We start from the raw sequence: 23,963 nt of genomic DNA, 5'->3' as shown, positions 1-23,963 counted from the left end.
TTCATATAAACACAACCATATATAAATATATACAATACCAGAGCGCTAAAATATTTCCCAAAATATACATATATGACTGTTTTCCAAAATACTCTCAACTGGGCTAGGGCTATACATAAATACTCCAAAAAATACTCACTCTACTGACAGAACAGTATTGAAGCCCCTCTACCTACGAGCCTGATATGCTCGCCTACTTGGATCACCTGAAAAATGTTAAAGTAATGGGATGAGCCAACACTCAATAAGACGAAATATGCTATTGCTAGTGTGTGAAAAATGAGTTACAATGCTATGAAAATCTGTTACTATATAATCATGTATAATTGAATTTGTAAATACAATACAAGTAATATAAACCACCACCATTTTTCATGTTGCTTAACATATCTGTACTTTAGGTTTCTACTCAAAATACTTCTAATGTACATAAATATATTCCCTGTCTCTGTAAATCTGTATATACATAATAATAACTGAAAACTTCCCTATGGATAACTGTATGTCATGATTTAACCCCTCATGACAGGGTTGTGCGGCCCGTAGGCGGGATCTACTGTAACAACCCGAATTTAAATTGGGAATTTGAGTAATAAAGAGAGAGGGAAATAGAAACAGAAACAAAAGGAGGCCGTAGACTTTGTCGACGAACGCTCCGCGTTTGTCGACGACAATGCAAAAGGGGAATGGAAACTGGAAAAAAAAAATAGAAGGAAGCTGCCAAGCTTCGTTGACGAACATAGGGTTTCGTCGACGAAGGCTTCAAAGATTTCGTCGACGAACACAGGGCTTCGTCGACGAGAAAATGCCAAGATGGGTTTCAGAGCTGACTGAATTTCGTCGACGAGGAGTAGATTTCGTCGACGAAATTTGTGAAGGACTCGTCGACGAAGGTCGGGTTCGTCGACGAATCCTGCTATATATATGAAAAATTCGATTTTTATTCATTTGAAACTTCCTCTCTTTCTCTCTCTCTCTCTCTCTCTCTCTCTCTCTCTCTCTTCGATTTTGGGTTGGTTTTACGCCGAATCGAAGATTTGAGGCTACCACGACGTTCCTGGCGAAGTTCACTACGAGTTTGCCGGAGTGGATCATTGGGAAAACGAAATTGGAAATCATCCTTGGGTTGAGGTAAGGCTTTTTAAGACAAATTAGACTTTGAGGTAGTTATAGAAATTGATGTACACATGAAAATATGGATGTTTAATACTAAGAGTTTTGAATTTCAGGATATTGAGTAGAAAATCCTATGGGGGTCAGACTAGGATTTTAGAGGAGCTTTCTCAGTAGCCAGGTAAGGGAGTAAACTAAAGCAGTTCTTTTCCATGCAAACTATTATTGATTGTGAGTAGTTTTATTTTCAGAAAAACATATGATATATTCGTTTATTATGAATGAAATGTACGATTGGGAAAATACTGCTATGATGCTTAAAAAATATATGTATGTATGAGATGTCAGAAAATCACGATTTTGAAATATAAAGTATGACTTTTAATAAAGCATGTGTGGCATGAATATTATTTTACGTAAAATGAGATATAATATGAATGCTTTTACGAGTAAAATATATTTTCAGGTATTTTGGAAAGATGGGTTGTGTTATATTGAGTTGACGAATATATGATAAATGAGTTATTTTCAAATGTAAATACCTGAAATGTATTTGTCGCGAGGCCATATTTATGTTATCGGCACGAGGCCGTATTTATATGATTTTGGCACGAGACCATGTATTTATGCTATCGACACGAGGCCGTATTGATATTATTGGCGTGAGGCCATATTTACTATGATTTTGGCACGAAGCCCTACGTATGATTTCGGCGCGAGGCCGTATCTATGTTTTTGGCACGAGGCCGTAATGATGTTATGTACGATCATGTATTATATGTTATCACCACTAGGATGTTAGTTTAGTTCAGAATAGGAGCTCGGTACCATAGCTATGGGTAGATCAGATTTGGCACGAGGTCGTATTAGTGCTAACCATCCCACGAGGGGATGGAAGATGGATAATCTATGTGGCTTTCAGTAGAGTGTGGACGTCCACCTGGCAGTCCGGACTAGGGTGTGGCGGGCCCATCGTACTTACAGACATATTTGATTCGGCAGTGGTCGGCCAACCATTGTCGGGTCCCACCTTCGGGCTGCACAACCCGTCATGGGGGGTAATACATGACATTAGCTAGCTACTCATCCTGGGTATATTTTCAGTATTACGAGTTATAACAGATACTATGTATGTTATGATTTATTAACAAATATGAAAATACATGATTATCCAGCATGATATTATGATTATTTCCAGAGTTATGAAATGTACTGTATATGTATAAGCACTTTAAATATTCATGTTGCCACACAACTATATTTAGTTTACTTTCCCTTACTGAGAAGTGTCTCACTCCCAAAATTAATATATTTTTCAGGAAACCCAGAGAGACCGGCGGGTTAGGGCCGCCGTTGAGTGATTGGTGCTTCCCTACTAGAAGGGTAAGCCCTGAGCTAGGACTAGGAGAGTTTTGTTACATAGTTCTAGTGTTATTTTGACTTTTTGGAGATTGTACATATGAACAGTATATTGATGTTAATAGAAAGTTCTGGTATTATGTTTTATGGATGGATGTATGAATTTTTATGTTTACTGCTGCTAGATTTTCCGCTGTGTATGACAGGTGTCCCCGTTACCCATGGGTTCGGGTTGACCATTTAGTTATTATGTGATATTTAATGTTTATAAATTGAGGGACGTTACATCTACGATGGTTGGTTGACCAGGGTAAACCACTATACTCCATCAGTCTGATCTACCCTCCTCAACCCATATCTGATGGGGAGCCTATCCACATGTGGGCACTATACGATCGACCTACATATCACGTATTATTTAAATAGGTGGTTGCACTCTATACTGTATATAGTTACGGTACCGTACTCTGTAAACTGTATCAGTAATGTCCATCAGGGTCTGATACTATATAATACATCTCTATATACAACTATCTGTGTTACCATGATTCTATAATAATTGTATCAATCATGACGCTGTAGTAAACTGTATCTATATCAACTGTGTTTTTGGAATTAACTATAAATCTGTATGTCATGTTACTGTAAACTGTATAATCATGGTATTCTATCATTACTATAAAACATATCCACTGTCTATTTATTCTGCAATACATAACTCTGAAAATACTATAAAACATGTTTCTATACTATATCTATATTTTAAAGCCACACAGTAATTTAAAACATACTATTCATAATTGTTAAACTGTATAAAGTTTTGCTGTAAATATAAACTTGGTAAAAATATATATTTCATACTGAAAACCATTCTAGAACTGCTTAGCATAGCATATTTCCTTTACCTGATTCCTACTAAAAATCTCCTACTATGATGGGTCCTACACCCGCAGGGTTCTCCACTCAACACCCTGAAAAACATATATCCCAGAACAAAATATTACTATTTCTATGTCTACTATATTTCCTACAACTTTGGGTAAGCCAAATATTACTTAAAAGACTTTACCCTGAATCAGGGATGAAATCCAACTTTGTCCCACCGATGATTCGCTCTAGTAGACTTGGAGAGAACTTCCCTAGGAGCATTGTGGTGGCCTCAGATTGTCGAACTGGCGAGTAACGGGGCTGAAATCAAAGAGAGAGAAGGGAGAGACCGTAGAGAGAGAAAAGAGAGGGTTTCAGTGAGTTTCCTGCGTAAGAAAATGAGTTTAGCACTATTTATACTACGGGATTCGTCGACGAGCCACATCACCTCGTCGATGAGTCTTGTAGAAAGTTCATCGACGAACTTGCACCCTCGTTGACGAATTTCAGATTTCCAAAAATCCTCTCTCGGTATCTTCTTGTCGACGAAACTTGTCCTTGTCGACGAGACCCTATGTTATCCTTGTCAACAAATGCTCTGTGTTCGTTGACGAGTTGTTGACGAGGCCATCAGAAAATTCCTGGATTATTACACCCCAAAGTGCAACGTCGTTGACGAACGTGAAGTGTTCGTCGACGAAGTCAGCTACCTCCTTTTGTTCCTGTTTCCATTTCCCTCCCTCTTTATTATTTAAATACCATTATTCTTCAGGTCGTTACACATCGATCCCTTTATACAATGAACCCAGGAAGCACTAAGATGTACAGGGATTTACGAGAATCTTTCTGGTGGGGTAATATGAAGAAAGAAATTGTGGGATATATAGAACAATGTTTGACATGCTAACAGGTAAAGGATGAGCATTAGAGATAGGCGAGACAACTGCAACCACTTCATATTCCCGAATGGAAGTGGGAACATATTTTTATGAACTTTATTACTGGGTTACCGCTAGCACTTCATGAACAAGACGCCATCTAGGTAGTTATAGATCGGTTGTCGAAGACTGCCCACTTTCTTCCCATCAGAGTTAGCTACTCCATGAGTAGGCTGACAGAACAATACATACAGAAGATAGTTAGACTGCATGGAGTGCTAGTGTCCATCGTTTCTGACCGAGACCCACGGTTCACGTCACAATTCTGGAGGAGTCTGCAAGGGGCTTTGGGGTCTCAGCTGACATTTAGTATAACATTTCATCCTTAGACCGATGGATACATAGAGAGGACGATACAGGTACTAGAGGATATGCTACAAGCCTATATATTGGAATTTGATGGTAGTTGGATCCAATACATGCCACTAGTCAAATTTGCTTATAATAACAACTATCGGGCCAACATTAGGATGACACCGTATGAGGCGTTGTATGGTAGGAGGTGTCGATCTTCGTTATATTGGGATGAAATTGGTGAAAGGCAGATTTTGGGGATAGGGTTAGTACAACAAACTTATAATAAAATCAGACTCGTTAGAGACAGAATCATAGCAGCTCAGAGTCGACATAAAAGTTACGCTAACACTCACCAACAAGAGCTCAAGTTTGATGTAGGGGATCACGTGTTCTTGAGAGTTACACCGATGAAAGGGATTATGAGATTTAGGAAGAAGGGTAAGCTAAGTCCTAAGTATATTGGACTATTTGAGATCTTGGAAAGAGTTGGTCTAGTTGCCTATAGATTAGCATTACCACCAGTATTGTTTAGAATACACAACGTATTCCACATGTCTATATTGAGGAAGTATGTCCCAAATCCTTCACACGTGATCAATTACGAATCACTGGAAATCAGAGATACACCGTCATATGAAGAAGTGCCAGTTCAGATTTTGGACCAAAAGGAACAGTAACTACGCACTAAAAGAATCTCACTAGTGAAAGTACATTGGCACAATCACGCAGTAGAAGAAGTTTCATGGGAATTGGAGGATAAGATGCGTTAGAGATATCCACACTTGTTCAGTAGGGTCCAGAGTTGAGTTAGAATGTTTTGTTTATTGACTTGCATAGTGTAGGGTAGTTAGTGTTTTTGGTTTTAGGTTATAAATGGTTTTGGGAGAGTTTTCTTTTATATGATATACTGTAATCTTCCAGGACCCTATTGTAACCACGATATTCCTCCACTATATATAAGTGAGGGTAATTAATAAAATTTCAGCGTTTTTCCTTAAAGGTTAGAGCAAGTACTAGATAGCAAATTTCGAGGACGAAATTTTTATGAGAGGAAAATGTAGAGACCCGAAAAATAATAATAAGGAAATAAAGGGGAAAAGGGAGAAACAATTTGGTGAAGGACCAAACCGTTGACGGTTTTGGGGGAGCTCAGAAAACCATCGATGGTTTCAAGTAATTGCGGGCCAGTATCAGTAAAACAATGGAAAAAATGGAGGGGTTAAAATCCAAACCATTGACGGTTTCAGGAAACCGTCAATGGTTTCATCTAGTAGTACTTAATAAAATAGATCCTACAAGCCCATTTTATGTAATAAAAAAAAATAAAACCTCTTTCTTTCTCTCTCTAAAACCTGCAAAAACTCTCTCCCTTCTCTCTTTGATTTCTCTTCAATTTCAGCTCGATTCAACGATCAGATACTACCATGGGGTTCTAGGAGTGACCCTTAGCAAGTTAATCGGAGAAGATTTTTGGTTTAGGCATTCCAAGCACCACTCCAAAACTAGGGTAAGGGAGTTGTTTTTAAATTTAATTAGTTATTGGGATTGTGTGGATTTAGGAATGATAGGATGATATGCATTTTGGGGTTGAGCTGATTAAACTAGGGTTCGTGGTATACAAGATTTTGTGCGAATGCCGTAGGCATGGATTTAGCATCCCTGCAAGCATTTTCTCAGGAAATAGGTAAGGGGAATAAATTATGTCAGAACTCTTTGAAAATTAATTGATTAATTCAAAGTATGATATGAATATATTATATGTAACTTTCTAACTTATCAAGTATATGAAAATAATGGCTTTGGTTGATCACATGTTTTTCTGGATGGATACTATGTTATGAAATATTATTGAAAAACTATGTGGCATGCAAAATGATTTTGATTACTGCAAAAAAAGTATGTGAAAATATTATATGATGAAATAGCAAGATTTATATGGATATGTTGATATGAGATATGTACAGATATGTTTTACACAGATTTGATGATATATATATATATATATATATATATATATATATATATATGTGATGAAATGAGATTTATACAGACATGTTTTTATCAGATATGATGATATGTCATATGCACGGATGTGATGGTTTTATGCTAACAGATATGATGAACAACCATGAGTTACAGACGAGATGTATTATATACACGTGGATACTCATGAGCTTGAGCATGTTTACGAGAAATGAAAGCTTTTGGAAATATATTATTATGTATATTGAGTGGTGGAAATGAGAACCTGATTGATTAATGGTATGAGAGTACGGTACTGTTGCTAATGATTGAGTTAATGATTGGAAGTCGATTGAGCCTTCGGAGAGATGTTGACTGCCCCTGGGTCTGGCCCAGGCTGTAATGGGCCAATCATACTACAGACGAGGTATTTTGACTTAGCTTGGTAGGCAAGTCAGGGTTAAGTCTCGCCTTTGGGCCGCACAACCCAGTTATATGGGGTTATTATATGACGGTGATATGAATGAGTTTCTTATTATAGACGCGATACACTTATATGATTGTACTTTGGCAGATATGTTATTTTGTACATAGAAATATTTACTGAGCATGATCACATTTTCAAGAAATATATATATATATATATATATATATATATATATATATATATGAGTACAATTACTAAGAATTTTCAGTTAAATTAATATTTATATGAACATGATATGATACACTAAAACTCATTTGCATACACTGATAATAATTTATTCTCACTTACTAAGAGATGTTTCACCTCAAAGATCTTAAACATTTCAGGAAATCTGGGTTGTCAGGCGGAGCAAGCTCCGAGATAGAGGAGTAGATTACTATAGTCAGGGTATGTTTTTATTTTGAGACTGGGGCTAAGTTTGTATAATTTTTGGGATATCTAATGGATTTGTTTGGAAGATTTGTATATATATATTTTTGGAGTTTTTAGTACTCTAGTATTGTATATAAAGTGTAGGTGTATTATGTTTTCTGCTGCACAGTTAGAATGTGAATATGGACAGGTGGATCCTCGATACCCCACCTTGGGCCCGGGTTGTTTGGTTGATTACTAATAGGGTATCATAGGTATATGACTATTTAAAAAAAAAAAAAAAAAACAACAACAACAACAAAAACAGGGCATCACACTTTAAATGTGCAAAAAAAATTTTTAATTTTTTTTTAAAACCTTTTTTAGATTTCAATATAATCACAAAAAAACATAGGTTGTTTTTCAATATTGCAAAATTTATTTAAGGTAATATTTGGAATCATTGATTTTGGGGCTTGAATTTGGGTTTATAAGAAACTCTATATTTAATCAAGACAAATTAAAGTCGAAGATATGAATTTCATGCTTTTATATGTAAAATAAAAATTAAAAATCTGGAAAAAAAAAAAGAGAGAGAGATGTTTTTCAACTTTTATACGCAAATTTGAAAAAGATTGAAATACATGGTGACATTTTTGTAATTATTTGAGAAATTATAAATGAACAATAAATTAATTCACAACAAAATATCACCAAAACTTTTTATTATTGTTCATTTATTTCATAAAAATGCTATGAAAATAGAAAATTAGTTACACTTTTTAAATAATTTTTTAAACATTAAAATGGAAATTTTCCATAACTAAACGGATGTTTAACTTTTGTCATTAAATAAACATCTTCTAGACGTGAATATGTACCCAAAATATATCAGAGTATGGCACAATAGTTAAGAAATTTGAGGAGAATATTAAACTCTTCAGTTTTTTGAAATCCCAGATATGGTTGTAGAAGATTCATTCATAGTCATGGCAGAGATGACTTATTATCCCAATAAATTAATTGAGCGTTAAAATAATTTTAGACACTACCAGTACCAAACAATAAGTAAATAAAAATAGAAGAATTGAACAAATTCCTATAATTCAAGCTTGCTTTTCCCTCACGACTATGTTCTTCATGCATTGCACTTTAACTAGAAACTTTTCCACCCTTGTTGAAAGCTTTATTTATTAATCAATAAATTTAGTATTAATTATTTTTTGATAGAGAAATGTTAGTGATTGCTAATTTGTAACCATAGTGCACACCTACAATATTTCAAGTTTGAAAATAAGCGTCAGAAAAATAATTATAGGTAATCATGAACTAATTACGTGTTACTTATTAATGTGTTACATATATTCAAATTTAATATTTCAGTAATATTTTTACAAGGATGCCCTTCAGCTACTAGCAAATTAAGTATGTAGCAATAAATATTAGCTAACATAGTCCGAGTAATGATGCATTATTTTTCCCTTGTTCTTCAAAATGAAAAAAGAAAAAAAGTATTATAAACATTACCGCTGCTAAAAGAATTATGTAGAAAACTACCGATAGCCAATAAGAGTTGAATTTTGGCAGCTGGCTTGCTTGGATAGATAGATGGTGAAATTCAAAAAATTAAAAAATACCCTTGGTTAGGGTTATTAGGAGTATAATTTTCCATATGCAAAAAGGGTCCATTTGGATCAAGAATTTTATGTAAAAAAAGGAAGAGAAAATAAAGAAAAAACTCATAAAATTTCTTTTAATATGACTAAAAATTATATAAGAAACTAAATATTAATGATATATAAGATCAGATTATTATTATTATTATTATTTTGTAGATTTAGTACCTTTTTTTTCTTCTTATTTTCCTTGATAAACAAACATGAAAATGAGGATTTCATGATATTTTCCTTTCCATTCCATATATTTTTTGAATTACAAACGAAGCCTAAAGAACAAAGAATAAAAAAAACCCTCACCCCAACTTTACATTCTCCCTTTTTTTTTCCCCCCCTTAAAATTATAGTATGCATGCCTTAAATTGTTTGCAGAAACATAAATGAATTAAATAAGAAACTGCACATTCACTCCATATATGTTGATAAATGCATATTTATAGTAGTAGCAAACAAAAAAAAAAAAAAAAAAAAGATAAATGAAAAATATAAAAACATTTTTCCATAGCTAAACAGGCCCCTAGTGTGCTTGACCAGTAGCCTCTCTCTCTCTCTCTCTCTCTCTAATCAGTTGTGCCAGTCTAGTTTTTGTCCACCATCAAGCTACGCCCCTTGGAAGTGTGACTGGAACCAAGATTGTCTGTCTATTTTGGGACTGGATGACTGAAATGCATATACATCTATAACCTAGCATTTTGGAAAAATTATAACACTAACATCATCTCTATAACTTGATACAAAGACCCAATTCCTATTTTTACAGTTGACACTTGATTTGGTGGTTGCTCCGGTGAGTTATTGCCAATCCTTTACCGTCTCAAGCTCTTCATTTTGATTTACTATTTCAAAGTTACGTAGAATCTTTACCACAGGTGCAGGTAGATTCCTCATCAATAATCCACTCAAATTCTTAACAACATTGAACGATATTTCAACCAATCCATCTATTTCCGATTCATATTGCTCGTAAATGAAAAGTGCCGTGAATGCAATGATTAGAACTGCAATTTGTTTCCAATGAGGTCAAAATAAAAAAAAGAAAAAAGAAAAAAAAGAAGCACGATAAAAATTGAATGCATGAAAAAGATGATTTATCAGCCCTTACCTGCACCAACCACCACGGCCATGGAATACGACGAGATAATCCTGAGAAGGTAGAGGGGAAATGCCACCTGGATTGGTTAAGAAAATTATTAGATGGATAGATTCAAGATGAGTGTTACCAGGGTTCAACTGAAACTGATTCATGTAGTAAAAGTATGGCTGCCAAATTCATTCAATTCAATTCAAAGAAAATCAACTTAGCTGCAAAATAAGAAATGAGAAGTCTCGTCCCTACAAGCAAGGGTCTAGATTTTAACAGTGCCTATTTTAAGTTCATGACATTGATGCACACAAGATGTCAGCTATTATTATGGACATTTCTGCAGAGAAATCTAGGACTGAACATTGCATCAACAGGAAAATAATGCAAAATGCTTCTTCTTGAGACATGTTTCTCCCTGCACCAAACCCAATATCCTTGAATAGGGAATTGATTTCTCATCAGCTACACTCATGCTTCTTAACCCCATATTGGAAAACATAATTCAACAGATGTTTTCAGGTATGTCCAAAACAAGGTGAACAATTGAACATTCCTTGCCACATTCCATCCTCCAGCAAATAAATCGAAACACGCCTTTTCAAACAATCAATATTCTTTATTTCATAAATTCTAGGTAATTGATGTTATCTCTAAACACTAGGTTAAAAAATGCATTGCAGAATAAAATACGATGACTTAGATAACTTCTTCAGCAAGAATAACGAGGTGGAAGAGACACCACGGCTTAACATTTGGCATCTACTTCACAACTAGCAACAACTCATCAGAACTTTCAAAGGCAACATGACCACTTGGTTACAACAGCCGCAGCTCAGTAATAATGATATAAACTACACCTAAATTATTTACCATGGTTTCGGGGGTCAGAGAGCCTTTTTGTTTCTTGGGTTGGGAGTAGGGAGTGAGAAATCAGACCACTTTAAGAAAACAAGAAATATTAAGAATCATAAAAACTTGTACCTTTAAAAATAGGTTCCAATCATTTCCTTTGGCCAATGCTCTTATAACATCAACTCCTCTGTTCCACAAAGTTGCTATGACTATGAATGAATCTTCTACAACCATATCTGGGATTTCAAAACAGGACAAAGATATTCTCTGAACATTGAACCCAAACCTGTTACAAAGGTGTCATCATAATCAATAAACCTGAAGCTGAAAAAAGCTAAAATAATTCAAGTGGTTATTTAAGAATAAACTTGACAAAAATCTCAACACCAAATTGTTCAGATATACAACTATTAATTATAAAAAATAATGTTTACTAAGAGAAGAAAATATTTTTTCCTTCCAGGTCATTCATTCATATTTCTTTGCATGACCATTCAATAGACTATGTTCTAGCTAACTTGTTCTATTGAACAGGGTTAGGCATGAGAACATTGAGTGATGAAAAGGGACACATTGTACCTGAAGCAAAACTGGTGATGTCCAGATGACACAATAAAAAGAAGGAACAGAAATGGTCTAGCCTACAAACTTTGATGTCAACTCCTTGGAAGGAGTTCCAAGTTTTCAGTCTTGAATAACTCAAAGCAGCCACTAAGGGGTCAAGGGCAGAACTGGCATATTGGTCACATGGCCCACGCCTTCAGAGAATAATGACAAAACCAAAGACATAAGTCTCACAAAATGGGCCTGCTATATGAATCTTCTTTCACCATTTTCCTTAATTAAGGCAACCACTGAAAGTTGGAGGGCCGTCACATCCTCTTTTACTGCCTCAACCAAAATTTTCTAGGCTTACTCCTTCTGTCTCTAATCTCAACCAAATTACTAATTCTCAAGCCAGATCTTGTATATGTTGCAAATGTCAACCATCTAAAACACCATTCGCTTTTCTAAGGTCCTATTTCAACTTGCATTATATCTGTCCACAAGAATTTACAAAAGGGAGAATAAGAAATCCTCCAAAGAAAAGGAAACAAAAAAGGAAAAAATCTCAATTGAAATAACAAAGCCTGCCAGTCTCGCTGTAGATCCAAAAAACACACCCTTTAAAGCAACTGGCTTCAAAAAACACAACGTGAAGTTGTATAATGAATACAGCCCAAGGCATAAAACACATTTTCTTCCCTCTAAATATAATAACATTCTGTTTGAACCAAATACCCCACAAAACTGCAAAAAAATTGCTCATCTCAACAAAGATGAGCCCTCACTAGTCACTGCTCCTATCAAAACCAGTGTACGAATTGCCAAAAGACCCTCCACCGATTCCGAATAAACCCAAGTCTCTCCAAATAAATCAAACAACTAATTCCAAACCCTCCATGAGAGAGAACAATACCAAAAGAGAAAAGAAGATGAGAAGCAGTTTCTAAAGTGCAAGACATAAAAGTACACACATCTAGAGATAATGCCTTTGAAGAACTACTCTGCAAACTCTACAAACATAGACTCTATTAAGAACAACTGACCAAATAAAAGCCTTAATCTTAAGAGGGATTTTGGCATTTCAAATACTATGATGAAGCAAAGGACATGCTAACACAAATCAAAAGCTCAAAAAAATATTCCCAAGAAAAAACACCAAAGAATCTAGATTCTAGAACCCATGACCAAAATGTCCTTCCTATTGGATAGATGACACCAACAACAGTAACAACAAAGAAGAAAGTTCCTCCACCTCACTATCATTAAGAGATCCACAGAAGTGAAAATCCCAATAGATACCATACATATTAGAGATCAAAAAGGAAGAATAACTCCAACATGCAGTGAGGAAAGAGTAAGACAATATGGGGAAGGAAAAGAAATGACAAGCTGACAACTCCCAACCATATGTCTTCACAAAAGAGAATTAAACAATTACCGAGAACAAATTCAGTATAAGGGATAAAAAGAAAATAGACCTCCGAAATACACCTCGATAGACCTATTCCCAAATTTGCGTCCCACTCATTTACCTTTTGTAACTTTGTGCCAGAGGGAAATCTCCTCTAAGGGAAACCATCAAAGCCATTTATCGATTAAATCAGTGTCCTTAAGACAACAACTTTTTCTTTTAGCTTACTGGTCATTCATCTAAAATTCTCATTCCAACTACACTCACGTCTTACATATGCTCTTATCTAATAACCAATCTGATATTTCAGATACGTTTTTATAGTTAATATGCATACATATTGTGTAGCTGGTTTTATAACCCTCCAAGAAAATTTCTCCTCTTAAGTTTTAACTTTAAAGGTATTTGATAATCACATAGCAACAATTCTCCACTTTACCCAACATGGCTAAAACCTATGCATAATAATATCTTCAGCTTTTTTTTTCTATTTGAATGACTGATCAATGGTAATGAAATCTACCACTATATGTATGTACACAAAATTCAACTTTTTATTTTTTATCCCTTCTTGAATTATTAAAATTGCATTGCACCTATTTTTACTTCTACTTGTCTAAATTGTCTTAAAATCTCTCACCATTATTCCAACTTCGATTTTTGATTCTATTCCACTTCTAGCTTACCAAAACAATGACATCGATAAACTGCATACACATGGAACTCATCTTGAGTATGTCTAGTTAGTTCATTGTAACTAAATCAAAAAGTAAGGATTCATAGCTAACCACTGACATAAAACCGCAGTAATGAGAAGTTCCCAATTCCGTGTCTATGGTGTTAAAACTGGCGATTGCCCATTATAGATATCCTTACTACTATCCAATCCCTTCTCTTTCAGAACCTATCATAATAGTTTCCAAGTTAGCATACCCCCTACAATAAGCCTTATCTGAGAAAATATAAAACCATGCAAATTGTTCTTCTTTTTCAAAAACTTTTCCAGCAAATCTTCTTAATAGGTATATAATCCCTATGACTGATCTTCTAGCTCTAGGCATAAAAGCAAATATTGATACCCTTGTTGCTTTACTTAAGCTTTGTTTAATTACTCTTTCCCAAGTTCTAGTATATATATTTTTAATCCCTGTGTTAGCTGATGCAATTATGAATAGCTCATTTACTTTTATACAGTAGGTACTAAAGTCTTTTTCTTTATTTCTTTTAAAAGAAAATAAATTCTTTCTTTAAAGAAGGAAATCATAAAGAAATAGTAAAACATAAATAATTGAAAATTCATATTTCACATAAGCACATGCATATGGACGAGTGATATGAGGAAATTGATTGTTAGAAATTCAATGAAATGAAATGAAACCTAACTGCCCATCTTTTCTGATCCACTTTGCAGTAACTCTTTTCAGACATATATGTATGAATGTCTCTCTCTGTCATCCTCTTTACAAAATGAATTATGTGTGCTAATAGAATGCCGTTTTATCTCCAAACCAAGTGTAGCAAAAAATAAAAATTGAAGCAACTTACAAAGAAAAGGGATTTATTTAAGGCTAGTTATCAAAATACAAACCAAATAAAAAATAAACTAATCTAAATATAAAAAGTTTTAAAATAAGTGCTAATTAAAATAAGCTAAGCTTAAATAGAGGAAAAACAGGGAAGAAAAAAAAAATATGCAATTAGAGGGCTCGAAAATCCATGTGCTTTCACAGTCAATTTGGCAGTGTAGCAGTGTGTAATGGTCTGTAACGGTTTGTAATGACCACCATGGAACCATAGCCGATTGTAGCTGTGAGCCAGCCAACACACTTGTGAATCAGAGGGTACGCATTGATATTGTTACATTACAGTGGATGCAATCATTATGCACTGATATTTATGTCTATAGCAAGTGTTTTACAATTTCACATGACACAGCTAACTCCAAAACCATATTGCTCAAATCATTTATGTTCTTACGATTTTGTTCTCCATGCATCCTCTCATATTTGTCACTAATCTTTCCTATTTGGCCATTTAACCTGCTCCTACAAAAATTTTATTGCCCTTGGCTATCCTTTGTAAAGTATCCCCATTTTCCTAAACTTGTGTTTTGACGTTTTTGGAGTATCAGAACAAGCCTACTTAAGGAGCACAAACACAAATATTATTTTGTATCTTGAAAAAAACCAACTTAAATTTTCTAATCCCAACCCCAACACTCCCCCACCCCCTTGGGCAGCCAGGGAAAAAAAATGTTCTAACATCTGGAATGGTATGTTCTAGATTTTTCATATATAACATGGTGTTAACCACACACTATGCATGGCATGTATATAACACACTATACAATCTGAGAAAAAAAGATTAAACAATCTTATATTTTATAGGTGGTTATGAATGGTTTTGAAGTGGTTGCAACTGTGAATGGGTGGTTTTCAGCAGTTATATGCTAGTTTTCCACCATTTTGTCCTCATTTTTTGTTGAAAGCTATAAAAGATGGGCATCTAAAGATGTTTGGAGGAAAAATAGAAGATTGATTAAAGAAAGACACCAAAGGGGTCTTTGATTTTCTCTTACCCTTTGTACTAAATAGAAAACCCTATCTTTTCAGTTAATATTTCTTCTAATAATCATATAATTACCTGATAAATAAATGAATCCCCAACATTCCATAAAGTATGAGTGGCCTTAAGATAAGACAAATCATGGGCATTTTAAACTACACTCAACCCAACGAGATAGATCAGCACTTACATCTTTGATGGTAGAAATCCATGCCCAAAAAGGATGACAATAACTAACATGAGAAGTTTTGCCGCAGATGAGACAAAAGTTCTTCCACAAAGGAAAAACCAGTAAAACAACAGAACCAGCACAAGGAAACATGTAAATGTTTTCTTCTCATCTCTCCAAAGCAAAATCTCTGCCACTGCAGTAAAAGAGCATGGGATCAATCCACTTAAATAATAGTACACTTCATGATGCAAGGACTATTTGGATGCGCAGCATAAGGATGCATTGTATGTCCCAGAGTTTGAATGAATTGATTAAAATTAATTACAATTTCAAGATAGTAACAATCATTTTGAGCAGCTCAATGGGGAAAGTAACAAAAGTTCCACTAACAGGAACACGCCCTAAATAAGGATGCATTGTATGTCCCAGAATTTGAATGAATTGATTAAAATTAATTACAATTTCAAGATAGTAACAATCATTTTGAGCAGCTCAATGGGGAAAGTAACAAAAGTTCCACTAACAGGAACACGCCCTAAATGTATCGTGCGTAAAATGTTTGAATAATAAATGGTTCAAAAGCTTTTTGCAAAGTGAAATCTACTACAAACACTCGCCTGATGAATTTGTGCATATCAATCGTGTATGTTGATGCTCAAAAAGGAGAGGGTTGGAGGCTTTAGCACAGACCAAAAAATATCAATGTTTTCAAAGGTGAAGGTAAGGCAAGGCTTTTTAACCCTTACTAGTTAAGAGATAAATTGTAAGCCTCAAAGCCTTAAGGCATAAGTCTTTGAGGAAGTTTATTTTTTAGATAAAAACATGTACGCAGATTACATACATTTTTAAAAATAATTAAAAAATTACAAATAAAATTTAAAAAATTAAATATAATTTGTAGACTACTATGCCTCAAGGCTTTTTGGGCACGCTTCTCTTTGAGGCGAACCTCAAGGCAACCCTCGATTATGATTCAAAATATTGAATAAAATGCTAAAATATTGAAGGATCAATCTATGCCTTTCAGATTCTTGCAGGATAGAGTGATCTTTCTTGCGTGTCTAGGCTTTGGCTTCTAATATTTTTTGGGGTAGTTCCTTCCTTCAAGGATTTGCAAAGGGAATAGGTGACAGCTCTTTTGTGATTGTTCATTTATAGTTGCTGGAGGAAATCTTGTCCCATAACATTTATATGTTCCCTTTTTTCTTAGTATATGTTTTCCCCTATTAAAAAGGTTTTATGCTAAAGCAACTTCAACCATGTATGCATTATTCACAAGATTTACAACAATGCTCTCTTTATTCATGTTTAAGAAGACAGGAATTAATAAATCTATTTCACATAATTCATGGAAACTGACTTCTGCCAAATTCTAGCAAAAAGGTGTAAGGGGAAATTAGCCAAGTTTGAGAAGACCCCCCAACAAGGCTGCTTTCATTATGCTTCTGTATAAACAGGTAGTTAGTATAATAAAATCATTCTAGCATATTAAATTTACAAGCTTGAATTAAGCCCAACTAAAACAAAGGGCTCAGGTGTACCATTTTAATTAAAACACCAAACAGATCTACAGGGATTAAGATCTTATAATCCATCTTACAAGCTTCATTAATTAAAGCTTCCACACAAATAGTTTCTTGACAATTTAATTTATTAGAAAAGAACTTAAGATTTAATATATACTGATATTATTGCAGAGGCCAATATTAAATTATCATACAATGAAACAAGATCCCAACCTTTCCCACTGCCTAGCAGCTTATCAACTTTTGATTGTTCATTAAACTCACTGTATCTCACGGACTGCGAGTCTTTGGATAAATGCGAGAATGAATCACTGGTTAACGAGACACCTTCCTGTATATTCAAAATCAACACACACAAAAGCAAAAGCTTTAATCTTAAAATTTCCAGTATTTGGATTAAGCTGTTAAATCATGACTGCAAACACTTCTTTCAATCCTTCTCAAATCATAAAGGAAATTATATTAGTTTTGCTATATTCAAGAATTAAGGTTTGCTTTGATCCAGCGTCTAATGCCCTCAAAAAGCATTACCATTAGATTTTCCCAAGTATCCAAGACAGCTCCTGGAATATATCAGAGATCTAAAAATTGAAATATCAACTGAATTGTTCAAGTGGATCTGCTTGGTGGGGCCCATCAAATGGTGAATGCTAATTTTGAACCAAAATAAAATAATGTTTGACAAGCAGGAGAAAAAATCAATACAATTGCACATTGCAAGTTAACAAAAATAACAAGCAGTTTCTAGCTTTATCAAAATATCAGAAAATAATTTGGATTTTTAAATTTTTCCAAGATAGTAAAGATTAGCTCCACAAATTTCCGGAGAATGGTTTTGAAAAACCATAAGCTAAAAGAAGATCGTAAAATAAGAGATAAAAAAAAAAAATAGACACAGAAAAAGCAACAGATGACGTAAATCAACAAATATAATTATACTGGATGAAAAGATGCACATTGTTAGAGGCAAAAAACTTACTTTGAGGGGGACAACTGGTGAGTATTTAATATGTTTTTGAGCCGCAGAGCACTTAAAAGTTCTAGTGCAAGAGGCTAACTGAAAAAAGTACTGCGATGACAAAAGATGGCTCTGTTTTCTAGAGCACAGCTTTTCATGCGTCCACTTGACAAGCAAAAGAATATACCAAACCATCCTGACAGGAAGTTTGATAAATGGTCTGCAATCAGAATTCAAAGACGTCAACTCAATTTATGTTTGCATCACTGGATGACATATAGCAAGTGTTTAGCCCCAGGATCTAATGTGGCAGCATGCTAAAGCAGAGTGAGCACAAAGGCGATGCCAATGCTGATTGAAAAATAGGAAAGCAAAAGAACACAAAAGGAAGAAAAACTAAAAAGTCATGCTTAGCAATCACAAGTAGTAAAACACAAATATTAATATCCATCCAGCAACCAGTACATGCAGGTAGTTTAGTTCCAACTCCAGTCCATCAAGAAATCATAAATATGTGAATCAAAAAAGAGGAACAAGTAGGAGAAAAGTTCTACAAAAAGTGATGATTAAAAATCCAAGACATGCATTAAGCCTCCGTTTGAGAGCACTTTTAAAAAAAAGAGCTTATAGCATTCATTACTTAAAATAAGTACTTTTATAAAAAAGTGACATTTGACTTGTACTATATCAAACACTTATCATAAAAAGTATTTTTCTAGAACCACTTTTTTTAGAACTATTTATGTAAATTTTGAGAAACAATCTAAGATAACTTTTTGACCACTTATAAGTGGTACTATTTATAAGTGGGGTCAATTTTATAAATATAAGAAAATTTAGTGACTATTTTATAATTCACAAAATACATTAGAAGATAATTATATATTGTTTTATTATGTATTATAATATATTAATTACTAGTGAAACATAATTCAATTCTGGAATGAAGAAGAATAACCATCTATTAATTTAAATTAATATTAAAAATTAAAAATACTAATTAAATTAATAATATTATTTTAACATAAATTAATATGATAACTATGTTATAAATATAAATGAAGAACAATATTATTGTTAATAAAAAAATAATATTATATTATTTTTAATTTATAAAAATATTTATATGTCAATTAAAAATAACAGTTAACATAATTATTAACTAGATTGTTAATTAAAATTAATCATATATTATTTTGTTATGTATTATAACCTATTAATTATTTAAAAAATAGAATTAAATTTTGGAATGAATAAAAAAAATCATCTATGAATTTAAATTAACATCAAATAAACAAAATTTCAGTTACTAACACTATTTTTAACATAAATTAATGTGATAATCATATGTTATAATATACATTCATAACAAGATTATTGTTAATTAATAAATAATACTATATTGTTTTATTTTTAAAAATATATTTTAATTTTATTTAAAAATTAATATAATTATCATTTAATTTTTTAATTATAAATATTAATATTTTCATTTAAACATATTTAAAAATACATATCAGTTATTTTAATCCAATTCTGGATTGAACAAGAACTATTTATTAATTTAAATTTAAATTTTAAATGTAGTTAATAGTATCATTTTTTTATCATAATTTAATATGATAGTAATATGTTATACATTAATAACAAGAAATATTATATCATTTTCTAATAATAAATATTTAAAATTTAATTATAAATAATTAAAATAATTTTAATGAAATCATTAATTAAAAAATATTAATATTTTTAATGTTTGATTCTAAAAAAAATGAAAGTCTGTTAATTAAGAGATAGAACAAATGTAATGGTATCATAAATGCTAAATAAAAGGTATATGAAATAAAATAGGTAAATCCTCACGAAATCTTCTAAAACTATTGTAAAGTTTCTAATATCATTTTAGCTGACAGGCTGAGTTTTGTGATAAGGGATAATATTTTGAAGACTCAAAGTGCTTCTGTGGGGAATAGGCAGATCTTGAATGCTATTTTAGTAGCATATGAGGTTGTTGATGATGTTCGCAGAAGAAGAAATAAAAGGGTGGTTTTTAAGGTAGATTTTGAAAAGGCTTATGATCGAGTTAGTTAAAATTTTCTTGATGTAATCTTTTTAAAAGGATTAGGTCAAAGATGGCAATCTTGGATGAGGGGGTGTTTATCTAATGCTTCTTTCTCTGTTATTATCAATGAAGAACCTAAATCTTGCTTCAAGGCTTCGAGGCGGGTTAGGCAAGGAGATGCTTGGTTGTGGTTCAACTAAAAGCCTAAACTTCTAAGATAAGGCCCCAAAAATGGTTTTTAACACATCCCAGCACTTGAAAGCCCATTGGCCTTGGAGACTGGATAAAGCAAATGTCCACAATATATTGTGCTGTAATTTCAATTTTAATTACAGGAATGGATCCTGTGAGATTTAGGATTGCGGGGTTAGTAACTACTAGTTTCATCTGTACAGAAGACAGTAAGCCAGTAACTGCTACTGTCTCCAGTTTTCTCAAAACAAGATAGGCATGATAGAAGCACTCCCTAATCATTGCATCCAAATACACGCCCCACTCTAGAATATTCCAAATGCTGGAAACTAAAATCCTAACTATAGCACACAAGACTGGAATTAATTGAGTGCAAACAAAACGACTAACAATTATTTCATCGTAATGACCAAAGATGCTAAAAGAACAGACACTGCTGCAACTCCTCCAACAAAGGAAGACCAGTATGTGTACTTCACCTTTGATATCCCAAGCCTTCCAATATGAGAGATACAAAATCCCAAAACTTCATTGGCTCAAGATTAGTTATGAAAAATGCCTACAAAACAATCAAAACAGGATATTTTACTCACACTTTAATTTTTTTAAAATCTAAAATAAATAAATAAATAAATAAATAAAGATCATTAACCAAGACTTATCAAATTTAAGAAGCACCTTCCCAGCCGCAGAAACCATCCTAGAACATAGAGCTTCTTCTGCACAGATATGGGCATGGGCAACATTTTCAACATAGGTGAAGTCTGACATATTCTCACCATTTCCTATAATAAACTGAAATAAATAACTGTATTAATCCTTAAAAAAGATTACGAAATACAAGACAACATAAAAAATGCAACAAAGGACAGAAGACAAACCAAATGACAAAAGGGCAGCCATTTGTAATTTAAGTCATATAAAACCAAAAGCTCAGGGTAAATCGTACTTTGTTAGTTTTGTCTACTTATTAATCTTTCCTAATGAGAAAATTTCAGTGACAAAAAAAATGGCAATAAAGAAAGAAGAGGCTTAATAAAGGATCAAGTATGTTATTATGCTTAAATTGTAGCTTAACAAAGTTGTCCATATCAAGGCTTTCAAATTAGTTCAATATAACTAAATAGAACCATACACAAAGTGCTCCTCAGACCTTTGACCATCCAGATTTTGCATTGTTCAGAAGAAAAGGAACAAGCTGTCTATCTCCAGGTCCAAAGACAATGCTAGGGCGAAGCACACATGTTAAAAGGCCATCAATATCGTTAGCAAAGAGGACAAGTGCTTCCGCTTGAGACTTCAAGTCACTAAACATGTCCTTAAACTGTACATTACCATAAAGGGGAAAAAAAAAAAAAGGGTCCTCAGCAACAATGATATCATGAATGTAATCTTTCAAAGCACAACAAAGAAGTTCCCTAGGTACACATACTTTCCAAGGGTAAGGCAAGGACTCGTCTCCACCATGTATATCACGTGACCCATCAAATACTACATCTGCAGAACTGTTGTATATTAACTGTTTAACTTTACACTCACGGCAAGCACTGATTACATTTTTCACACCTGAGTAAGTAATTATAACATGAGCAATCATTATTTCCTTTGAGTGTTTGAGGTCAAAATAAAATTACCCTACTTAAGTAAATGGACATTTACCTTTAACAATAACCATGTAACAGTTGTAGAAACCATCAGCATATGTAGTAGTAGCATCCGTATAAAATACGACCGATGAACCCTCAATAGCTGCAAGGCAGTATGTCATCCATGCATAAAACAAATAATTATTAATACCCAAAAAGGGGAAAAGGAAAACGAAGAAAACAGAAGAACACAAGCTATCCTAAATTCCAATTCCAGGTAAATTAAACTGCTGATAAAAATGACAACATCTCCCAATAAAAAGCAATTCCATTCACCAAGTCGCCATTCATGTCTTGGAGTGAGTTTAATGAAGATCTGTATTCCTCACAAATCTTAAAATATCAAATAAGCATTCACCATAATAGACAGAGACAAGGTGAAAGCATCTAGATCTATTAATATAACAGGCAGTGAAAAATTTCTCCTCTCTGAAAAACGCAAAACAATTAAAACTAGATATCCCTAGATAGGGAAGGGGGAAGAATTTTGTTGCCAAAAGCCACAACGGCAGAGATAAATTTCCATCAAGACCATTGCTCTACTACAATCAGACTAGCTTGAGGTTTGATTTCTGAGCCTTGTGTATAACATCTTAATTTTCTATTCTCTCTCGCTGCACAGACACAAATACACATAAACAACCGAATGGCTGAACGCATAAGTCCCTTATCCTCCGTCTGGTTCCTAGAAGATGAACTAAATGGAAATGAAAACAAAATCTTGAAAATCTTCTGATCCTATTACGTTTGTTTCAAAATAATTTTTAAAAAAAATGAAACCTCGAACTCAAATTCAATCCAAACGCACAGCTAAACCACTACTCTTGAGTCCTGAACAATAACAAAGCGCGAACACACACACATACACAGCAGTTTCAATTCTTTTCGCGCATTCTAAGAACCAAATATACTATCAATTAAATTTCCAATACCGTTGATGATTTGAGACTTATGGCGAAAATCGACCTGGACTTTTTAATTCTTATGACCCTACTGATTCTATTTCAAAATAACTAAACAAAACCTCAAACTCGACCTCCAAAACTACAACACTATTTTTTAAGTCTTGAAGAATAAATAACGTAAATAATAATAGTAAGAACACGCATTCTCGATTCATTTCTCGCATTTTCTCGGAGCCAAATACACCGTCAATTACACTTCCCATACCATTGACGATTTGAGATTTATGGCGAACATCAACTTGCACATACGAAGCGCGACGATCGGAGACGGCTTCGGAGAGAAGCGAGTCGCGCTCGGACGGATCAAGCTCGAGAGACTGAGCGGAATCAGCGATTCGTACGATCCAGTTGCCGAGCTTAAGAAGCCGGAGGACGAGCGATCTTCCGACGAAGCCTCGGCCGCCGAAGACAACGCAGGTCCTGTAGCTTTCTTTCCCGGCGACGACGAACGGTTCGTCGATCGCCATTCGCAAGCAGAGAGAGAGAGAGAGAGTGCCGGGGGGTTTTGGGTTTGACGAATTTTATAGTTGGGGGACTTAGGCGGGGAAAAAGTAGGGAGTTTTATGTATTTTTCAAAACTGTTTCTTCCGTTTTTTTGTTTTTTTTGTTTTTGTTTTTCCTAAAAATAGAAAAAATAAAATAAAAAGTGGAAAATGAGATTTGGCATTATATTTTCTCAAAAATTGGTTTCCAACAGAAAAAAAAAATATTTAACTAACAAGTAGAAGTAATGTGAGTCCCACTAGTTGTAAGAAAAATAATTTACAATTTAATTTAATATTTAAAGAATATAATTTTCTAATTGCTAATGTATAATTTTTTTTTTGTTTTAAAAAATGAGGTGTGTTTTATTTTTAAATGATTTATTTGTATAATTTTAATGCATGTTCGGTTACGATTTACAAAGCTTTTCAAAATTACAATTTATGTTCAA

General features: G+C 33.6%; 1 protein-coding gene across 3 annotated transcripts; it reads right to left on the bottom strand.

The window, feature by feature from the left end:
- LOC131150961 (3beta-hydroxysteroid-dehydrogenase/decarboxylase) lies at window positions 1-23,540 on the bottom strand. 3 transcript variants are annotated; one of them, XM_058102075.1, is made up of 12 exons: window positions 23,235-23,540; window positions 22,078-22,167; window positions 21,851-21,984; window positions 21,572-21,742; window positions 21,097-21,213; window positions 20,898-20,977; window positions 18,186-18,384; window positions 17,420-17,537; window positions 15,699-15,873; window positions 11,116-11,272; window positions 10,153-10,219; window positions 1-206 (listed from the first exon to the last, which is right to left on the bottom strand). In XM_058102075.1, exons 1-12 carry the CDS (start codon window positions 23,494-23,496, stop codon window positions 169-171), a joined length of 1,608 nt encoding a protein of 535 aa, XP_057958058.1. In that variant the 5' UTR covers window positions 23,497-23,540; the 3' UTR covers window positions 1-168. The 3 variants fall into 3 exon arrangements, with proteins under 3 accessions (XP_057958058.1, XP_057958056.1, XP_057958057.1); XM_058102073.1 differs by lacking the exon at window positions 1-206 and adding an exon at window positions 9,468-10,048; XM_058102074.1 differs by lacking the exon at window positions 1-206 and adding an exon at window positions 9,468-10,048 and having other exon boundaries at window positions 17,471-17,537.
- Between the last annotated feature and the right edge of the window lie 423 nt (window positions 23,541-23,963).

The sequence above is a fragment of the Malania oleifera genome, chromosome 3 (genome assembly GCF_029873635.1).
Source record: "Malania oleifera isolate guangnan ecotype guangnan chromosome 3, ASM2987363v1, whole genome shotgun sequence".
Taxonomy (NCBI): domain Eukaryota; kingdom Viridiplantae; phylum Streptophyta; class Magnoliopsida; order Santalales; family Ximeniaceae; genus Malania; species Malania oleifera.
The sequence above is the reverse complement of the archived record's forward strand: the minus strand, read 5'-3'. Positions and strand labels throughout refer to the sequence as shown.